At 36.6% G+C, this 9707-nt stretch overlaps 1 protein-coding gene across 2 annotated transcripts in view; it reads right to left on the reverse strand.

The window, feature by feature from the left end:
• Positions 1–9707, reverse strand: part of Iqub (IQ motif and ubiquitin domain containing) — a 70764-nt gene that overhangs the window by 6171 nt on the left and 54886 nt on the right. For both annotated transcript variants that reach the window (XM_008824869.2, XM_008824870.2), the window contains 3 exons: positions 7073–7249; positions 4713–4961; positions 204–389 (listed from right to left, as the gene is read on the reverse strand). In XM_008824869.2, coding sequence (XP_008823091.1) covers positions 204–389; positions 4713–4961; positions 7073–7249 — 612 coding nt within the window. The remainder of the gene's footprint in view (positions 1–203; positions 390–4712; positions 4962–7072; positions 7250–9707) is intronic.

Below are 9707 nucleotides of genomic sequence, written 5' to 3' on the forward strand. Positions count from 1 at the left end.
TTTTTTGTTTGTCTTTTTGAGACAGGGTCTCCCTGTAGCCCCAGCTGTCCCGGAACTCACTATGTAAACCAGGCTGGCCTTGAACTCACAGAGATCTGCCTGCCTCTGCCTCCCAAGTGCTGGGATTAAAGTTTTAAAGGACACTCAAATTGCCTGTAATAATTCCAGTGACTAAATTAAATTTTCTAAGTCTAAAATCTTACCTCTTCAATATTCTCTATCTTAAGATGAGCTTCCCCTTCATCTTTGGTGAGAAGAATGCAGTTCCAGGGAGACCACTCCACAGACTTATCCCACCTGACCATTACCAGGTCATTGAGATCATCCCAGGCACTAAGGATGGACTGGGATGCCCAGATGTTCTCTGTCAAATACTGAATATCTTGAAGCTGCATGTAAAAATAAGTATAAATAATAATTTGTTTTTATTCTAAATAAATGGTGTAAATATAATTATATTGAGAAATGAATCATATCTAACACTTTTTAAAGGCAAATATTATTCATAAGGCTTCACTGGCACATAGCCTTTACTTTTTAAAATACAATCTTGGGGACTGGAGATATGGTTCAGTGGATAAGAGCATTGGGTGCTCTTCCAGAAGACCTGGGTTTAATTCCCACCTTCCACACGGTGCCTAACAACCATCCGTAACTCCAATTCCATGGGATCTGAAGCCCTCTTCTGACTTCCACAGGCATTGCACAACATGGGTACACTAACATTACATGCGGGCAGTACACTCATACACATAAAAAATAAAATAGGGAGAGCACTGACTGCTCTTGCAGAGGACCTGGGTTCAATTCCCAACACCCACATGGCGGCTACGAACCATCTTCAACTCCAGTTTTAGGGGAATCCGAAGCCTTCTTCTGACCTCCGTGGCATTGCACCACACGGGTGCACTCACATACATGCAGGCAATACACTTATACACATAAAATAAAAACAAAAAATAAAATATTAAAATATAATAAAATAAATATTTTAAAATTCAATCCTATATTCAGTCTGCCTATACTACATTATTGGTCTCAAGCCACTGACCCATTTTTAACCCTGAGTCACCTGTATATATTTCTTCCAACATACTAATTTTATAGTTATATAACCTTAATCTACCTTAATAAATATATGGTACTAAGTGCTTTTTAAAAATGTGTTAGTAATTATCATATCCTTGGGTCTTCTAAAGGGTTTTTACAAATGAGGAAGGTAAAGATGAAATAATTTAGAGTAAAATTTTGCTTTAGTGAGAAAACAGAAAAATGAAGAAATTAAAACAAAAAATAATTGTATTAACTAAAACTCTTAGAATGACTTTTATTTTATTAGTTATTTGAGAATTTCATACAATATAGTTTGATCATATTCACTCCCCTTCATCAGTTTCTCGCAGATCCACCCCCTTCCCTACCCATCCAACTTTGCGTCTTCATTTTTTTCAGTTTTTTTGTTAATTATTTATTTAATTGCCACATACTTAGAAGAAGAATTTCATTACAACAGCATTGATATATTCAATAACAATTTTCTGAGCTAAGATGCATCTTTTTTCAGAATTGGCTATAAATTTTTAGGTTTACAGTTGAATTATTACAGTTATACAATATTGTACTCAGTATAAACCCTATAAGACAAAATTAAATGATGTTTTAACCTTTAAAAAAGATCTCCATTTCATTATTAAAATACAGTTTCATACAGAAAAAATCATTTTCAATGCAATTGACATTAAGATGTTTGCACTTTAAAAAATTAAAATCCATTCAGTTCAATTTGTGCTGCTCACATAGTCTTGAGTATGGGGTCATCTACTGGAGTGTAGTCAACCTATTGAGGCAACAACCTTAAAGTAAACTGACTAGCCCTCTCCCAGCAGCTATCAAATGCCAATAGCCCCTCAGCTAGGGATGAGACTTTGTACCTCCCTCATGCACACTCGATGCTTGGATTTTTGTCCGGCTTGAGCTTGTGTAGGTCTTGTGCATACTGTCACAACCATTTTGAGTTTATATATGCAACTGCCCTGCTGTGTCCAGAAAACACTGTTTCATTGCACATTACCAGAGTAGAAAATCATCAATCTTATCCAGCTGTGAGCCCTGTGGGCTACAATAATGACCAGCCTGGCAACATATACCCAATAGTGCAATAATGGCATTAATGTCATGGGAGTAATCAACCACTTCCTGTTTGAATCTAAGGCCTGCTTCACATGGTAGAGTTCATACTTGGCACCATTATCAGGGCCAATAACCTGTGGCTGGACAGGCCATAGATACTAGTAGAAAACCTACTATCAGTCTGCCAAATGTCACTTGTGCACATGTGTTGTTGCTAGCCTCTAAGAATTGCCTGCCTTTCAGCAATCATACTGAAATTGTTAAAGCAAGAAAGCAATAATACTGCCTACTATATTGAATCATATCTGTGTGGATCACTAACAAACTGGGTACTGATGAAGACACACAAATCTTCAAGTAGAAAATTCACTTTTCATATACCTTAGCTTTCACTTTTTTCTCTACATATCATCATGTTCAAATTCAGGATGTGATACTCCTTATTATTGTCCACAAGCTCCACTATTTCATGATTAAGTTCAAACATGGTGGTTACTTGTTTATCAACTGTCTGCTCCCTACTTTCTCTACCCCTCCCTATGTTGAACATCAGCTCAGGGACAGAAAAGGTTTTCTCTTTTTTGGTCTGCTCTGTCCCCACCTCTTAGTAAACCACCTGGGCACACAACAAATACACAATGACTCTGCTAAATCAATGCACGAATAAAGGTCTGTCCTTAAGAAAAACAAAGTAAATTAAAATTTAACAAAATTTATAAAATTAATTACATACTGTCATTGTAGTCATTATTTTACACCTGGATCCTTAGAAGTTAGTAATTTTAATGTTCAAATATTTAATGAGAATTTCAAAAACCAAGAACTCTCATGAACAGTTTCTTTTCATAACATTCTTTCTTCCTTTTCTTGTGAATGATTATTCTCATATTAACAGAAGTATCTTATTTTTAAACTGTCATGGCTTTCAAATATGAGCTAGAAATGAATGAAAATAGAAAAAAAGTATGTGGGGGAAATTCATGTCTGCAATGAATAGCATGATTTTTAAAAAATACAATTTCAAAATTTCTTTTTAAAAAAAAAAATTCTGTGAAATTGAGACTGGAGAGATGGTTCAGCAGTTAAGAGCACTGGCTGCTCTTGCAGAGGACTCAGGTTCAAACCCCAGCACCCACATGGCTGCTAACAACTGTCCATAACTCCAGTTTCAGCTGTTCTGACACCTTCTTCTGACCTCTGTGGGCATTTCACAACACAGGTACACTTACATACATGCAGGCATAACACTCATACATGTAAAATAAAAATAAATTTAAAAAATTTTTTAATTCTCTAAAATTGATGGTCTTCTGATATATTCAGGATATCCGGCTTTGAAAATATATTGCCTAGATATTTTATCAACAATATCCTTCTTTTAGTTGATTAACATAACACCATAAATAGCCCACATTTCAAAAGTAACCGGTTACAAAGAGAATCTTGACAGATGTGCTGAAATGTCTATCTCAGCATCTACTTATAAGTGTCAAGAGAGCCTTAGCAAAATAAAATGGGAGTCTGGCATGGCTTGGATAGAAAGTGTCCCCAAAGGCTCATGTGCTGGAAGCTTAGATGCTACTTGATGAGATTTGGGGAAGATGGCTGTATCATGAAAGCTCTGACTTCCTCAGTGGATTAGTCCACCAGCCAATTCATCATTTGATGGTATTATAGGCAATGACAGAAACCAAGAAGGGGACCTAGTTAGAGGAAATAAATCACTCAGGGAATGTCTCTGAAGGGCACACCTTGTCTTTGACCCCTTTCATCTTTCTCTCTCTGTTTCCTGGCTGCCAGGATACGAGCAGCTTTCCTTCACCATGCCTTTCCACCAAAATGCTTCCTCTTTGAGTGGGTATTGTTATTGCCCTCATTTTATAGGCAAATAAACTGAGAGGCAAATACATTAAGTGGCATGTCTAAGGACACACACAGTAGGCTGTTCAGTTTGCAAAGAGAAATTTTGTTAGGCTGGCTCTAAGATCCCATACCTGTGTCTTTGATCTCTCCTCTGTGGATTTTTTTTCAAGAGCATTAATGTGTTCTATCTCCCCAGCTAAAAACCAGATACCCATATTGTCTGCTGTTTCTGCTGTGACCAGACAGTGATTCTCCTATCTCTTGGGTTTCATGCATGCTATTCCCACAGCTGGGGATATTTTCCTATCACAGCCACCAGATTAATGCCTCCTAGCTCTTTTGTCTCAGCTTACAGATGACATTCTTTGCAGAGCCTTTTCTATCATACATCTGAATGATGGCAATACTTCTCTTTATAATACTACTACTTGTTTTTACATAAACTTGCAATTTTTTTAAATGTTTGTCTTCATTTCTAGGATGTAAGGTCTGATTCACCAGTGAGTTTTCAGAGCACAGCAGAGAATTTAAATACCCAGAACATATCTGTGCATGGAACTCAGGAGTGCAAAGATTGACGGCATTAGGAAATCTAACATAATTATTTCCATACAAGAATAGATTCAAATGCACTTCTCCACCTGCTAAGTCTCTGAGAAGACAGTCTTCTCTCTAACAGGTTCATTTCCACCATGATCAGCATTTTTTATAGATCATACCTGCATCAAAAAAGCAATTTGAGAGTCATCACCATAATTAGCTTCTGAATAGTAGAGCCGTTGAAGTAAACATTTGTACTTCAAAAATGATTCCCTTTTTTGAATTTCATTCTCAAGGTTCACACAGTGACGGCAGCGGTACACACGACGGGAAGTGGACGACACAGAAAATGCTACAGAAGGCAAATATAACTGGCAACTGTGACAAAAGTAAATCTTATCATAGAACTTCAGTGGGTCTTGAGGGACCTAAATAGAAAAATAAAATAAAATAGTAAAATTTCAGGCCAAATACTAGACAGAAGCACTGAGGATTAATTAAAAAGTCCTATTTTCTTTTAGCTTCCTATTCTACATAAGATTTAAATTCCAAGCAAGATTCATTTACCTGGCCAAAAAATTAAAAATGTTACTCAGCAACTCCTAGGTATGGTAAGTGACTTAGGAAATAAAGTGACTGGCTCTTAGCACTTGCTTTTTAAAAGACAGTCCCGTCAAATACTGGAATCAAAGAAGGGCAGATATCTACACTCACAAACCCCACTCAAAATTAGATTTTTTTCTATGTGATAAGGGAAGAAAACAAGTCAATTCAAATGGAAGAGGAAGAGGTTAGCATTCATCGCCTTGCGCAGGATTTGATACCTTTACAGATATTTTCTGACTGTCCTCTCATTTGCAATGTTTCCAGTGGGAGATCTGTAGTTATTCTTATTTTTGTCCCCCTGTATAGGATCTGCTTTCTTTCCCTGGTCAGTTTTAGGTTGTTCTATGATCATTTGTTTGAAATTAATTTTTTTTTGAGACAAGGAGCTGGCCTCATGGGTGTTGGAATTAAAGGTGTGTACTACCATGCTTGGCCTGTTTGGAATGATTTGATTATGATTTGTTTTGGTGTAGTTTGCTTTATATTTCACTTGCCTCAATACGTTTATTTGTTTTCATCAAATTTAGAAAAATGTTAGCCATTATTTTTATCTTTTGTCTACATATTATAATTTTTGTTCTGTCAAAAATGTAAGGATAGCTTCCTAAGCAATAATTCTAAAATTAATCACAAAAATTGCTTCTAATTCTTTAGAAGCACTTTCTCAATTTACTAAAAACATTTCAACAGTTATGTAAGAAAAAAATGAGGCACACTTATCTTGGATTGAGAGTACCAGATCCCCCAGAAGCCTAAGCCTATGGAGATGGAAGACAATTTAAGTCCAATACAATCTCCCCTGGAGTTCTTCAGGATATATACATGGATCTGTTCACTAATAATTATGACTTTGTGGTGAGTATTAAAATGAAGATAGATAAGGTACATGCAAAAATCTCAGAAATAAAAAATTAACTCACTATGAGGCCTCATGAAGAAGAAGACTTGAGAGTTTGGTCTTTAAAGAATAGGATGGAGGCTAGAGAGATGGCTCAGTGGTTAAGAACACTGACTGCTCTTGCAGAGGACCCAGGTTTGATTCCCAGCACCCACATGGTAGCTAACAACTGTCCATAACTCCAGTTCCAGGGGATCTGACACCATCTTCTGACCTCCACACACATTGCACAACACAGGTGCACTTACATACATGTAGGCACTACACTCATACACATAAAATAAAAATAATAAATAAAATATTCTAAAATGAATAGGAGTTGGCTGTGTGAAAGAGAACACAGATTCCAGGTAGAAATAGTTTGTACAAGAGCAGGAGGTGTGAGAGATCACAGTGCATCCAACACTACTGTGCTGGATAGCTTTGGTTGTCAACTTGACACACCTGGATAGAGGGAACCTCAATCGGGGAATTTCCTTGATTGGACTGGCCTGTGGCCATGTCTGTGGGGTATTTTCTTGATTGTTGAGTGATGTGGGAGGGTACAGCCCACTGTGGGTGGTGCCACGCCAGGCAGGTTGTTCTGTTTTCTATAAGAAAGCAAGCTGAGCATGGGGCAGGGGAGCAAGCCAGTAAGCAGCGTTCCTCGATGGCCTGAGCTCCAGCTCCTGCCTCCAGGTTCCTGGGCTCCCTTAGTGTTGAAGTATGTGACCGGGGAGATGTAAGCCAAATAAACCCTTTGCTCCCCAAGTTAGTATTGGTCAGAATGTTTTGTCACAGCAATTGAAAGCAAACTAGAACAACCACCAACACCATGCAACTCAACTGGAAAGTCAATTCAGTTATTGGGAAAGAGTCGTATTTGGAAACATAGACATAGAAGAGGTAAATGGGTAAGTTTAGTTTATCCACACAATAATTCAGATCTACTTATATTCAGAGTAAAGCATTAGAGCAAATTTCAGTATCTTTCAATTCACTATGTACCATCTTGGGATTTCTATAGGAAATACAGGAGCCAAAGTAGAAGAGTACCTTAAGGAATCTTGCAACCTCAGGATTAAACAGAGGTGTTTTGATATAGTGAAAAAAGAGTGTTGCAATTCTTTTTCTGAGTCCTTCAAGGTTATGAGGTTTGACTCCCCTCATCATGAGGTCAACTTCTCTGTCAATCAATTCTAGGATTTCCTGGGTCAGTTTACATTCATGTTCCTATAAAAAACACAATATTAAGGGCACATGTCTAAAATCACTGTTTATTTTCAAAATTACCACCCAAACAAATTGGAATACACATTCCAAAAGAAATTACAAAAGATGACAGGAGTAAAATTTAGTATAACCAATTTGGGGAAAACTTAGTCAAGTTGATAATGCATAACTTATAACTCAGCAACTCTGTACTCAGGTGCTTTAGAGCCAAAGTGCTTGTAGAGCTATTGTTCACAGTAGACACAAATTAGAAAGAAACGAATATCCATAAACAATTAGATTATGTAAATAAATTATAACTTTTCAAATAATGGAATATTATCTAATTTTTGGAAATTATTGAACTATATGATAGTTGTATCCAATAACATACTTAAATCTTACAAAGAAATTTTAAACAAAATCAGCAAGATACAAAATAGTACATACACTATAATTTCACTAAATAAATTAGAAATTAAAAACACTAAGCCAAATTATCTATAGACTTGTCCAGGGGTAGTAAAACTATGAAGAAGAATCACAGAAATGACAACCATGAAAGTTATTGGTCGTTGGTGGCTACTTAGAGGAGACAAGAAGAGATCTAAGCTAAGGAAGGAGAGAGGAACAAAGACAGTGTTGGAATGACCTATTCAATGTTGCTGAACTATTTATGTATTTTCTGCATGTCTATTACAGTTTATAATACTTTTTAATAAAGTACTAAAAAAGAAAACTTCAGGTAAGAGTCAAGGGATTAGAACTGTATTTTTAAGTGATAAAACAGAAGTAACTTCAGCCAATTGTCTGAGGGAAAACTGGATGATATACAGTTTGAATGGAGGAGACAGAGGGTAAAGTGAGTGAGTGTAAAATAACATTCTTCTGTACTTCTGAGTATATACTTGGTAATGCTAATAAAGACAGGAGCCTAAATCAGTGGTCCTTCATTCTGGTGGCATTTCAGAAGGACCTTGGAGAAATCTGAAGAGATTTTCATTACTATTGCTCTCACACTTAAGGATCTAATTTAACTTTTCTGAAATTCTCATATATTGAGATATTCATGATCTTTCCTCTCTCCTTTCTGTATTTTCTCTCTCTCTCCCTCTCTCTCTCTCTCTCTCTCAAAAACACTAAGTGATTCTAATGTGTACTCAGTTTTAAAAATCACTACTCTATAGTAATTGTAATAAAACATATTTTATTTATTGAGAGCCCCTATTTATAAGGCAATGATCATATCTTTAAAAGGACAAATATACATAAGCATCTAAAAATGATTAACCTTACAATGATGAAACTTATTTTCAGAAATATTAAATAGCTTTTTTAAGGTTGTGTCATCAGTGAATAGAGTCAGAATTTGAGTTATTTTTATACTCTGACCTTCCTTCAAAATGTTAACTTACATAGAAATATTTTAGGTTAAACAAATTCATACACGTGAGTTACCTTCTGTGTTCATCCTTGGCCCTTTTGGTTAACTGGGTACCAGTTCTGATTATCTCAGGCAGGAGGATTTCTACTATATTCTCTATTTGCATTATCTTTTTTGTCAATCTGGCCTTTATATGGCCCTCTGTAAATCCTCATGTTTATTTCCTAGCTCTACAATTTCGCTTCTCCCTTTTCTATGTAACCAGGTTTCTATCAAGGCTGTTCACAATGCAATCATCTTTGAAAAGGTAGTCCAGAGCAAAAGCAGTATCTCTGCTCTTTAGACAGAAATGCACAACACCTGTGCAAACTTGTCTCCAACCAAGAACTTGTCTCCAAATAAGAACTCAACTCTTCAATATGTCATAAGAGCTGTCTGTGTCTTGATTCTGTTTCTTCGGGACAGTTCTTTGTAATTAGGGGCAAAGAACCCACATATGGAACCCAAGAGTTATGCTTGTAAAATTCTCAGACTTATAATCATGTGGCTCACTTAGATGAAATTAAATATGGCCAATATTTTTTCAGTTGTTATTTATAGTGAATCATTGATTATTATTGAGATAGCTATACCTACTTGTTTTGACATGTGGGTCATACTAACGACCAAAACTGTCTGGTTTTCATTGTTGGATCCATTAGTTAATACGGGTGAGGGCTCAGAAACAACTGATATGTCTATGTCATAAACTGAGGTCAGGTACTGTTACGCATCTTATTTTCAAAAGCTCTAAAGCTGACCCTCCTGGAACAGGGACCTCTGGCTGACTAGATTTACCAGAAGGGCAGACAGGGGGGAATGGATGAGGGTGCTGACAACACAGTGGACAGTGACAGGGATGGCAGAGTATGGAGCCTCTAGTGGGAGAGGAAGGCTGTCTATCTGACGAGTTTGTAATCATGCTCAGATGCCAAGGAGCTCAGAAGGTGGGCGACTGTGACCAGTGATAATCACGTATATAGAGATTAGAAATACATGTGAAAATGCCTCAGTGTCAATTGCCTTGGAATGAATTCTTCTGTATGAAAAAAAAAA

This window comes from Nannospalax galili, unplaced genomic scaffold (genome assembly GCF_000622305.1).
Source record: "Nannospalax galili isolate Female #2095 unplaced genomic scaffold, S.galili_v1.0 scaffold449, whole genome shotgun sequence".
Classification (NCBI taxonomy): domain Eukaryota; kingdom Metazoa; phylum Chordata; class Mammalia; order Rodentia; family Spalacidae; genus Nannospalax; species Nannospalax galili.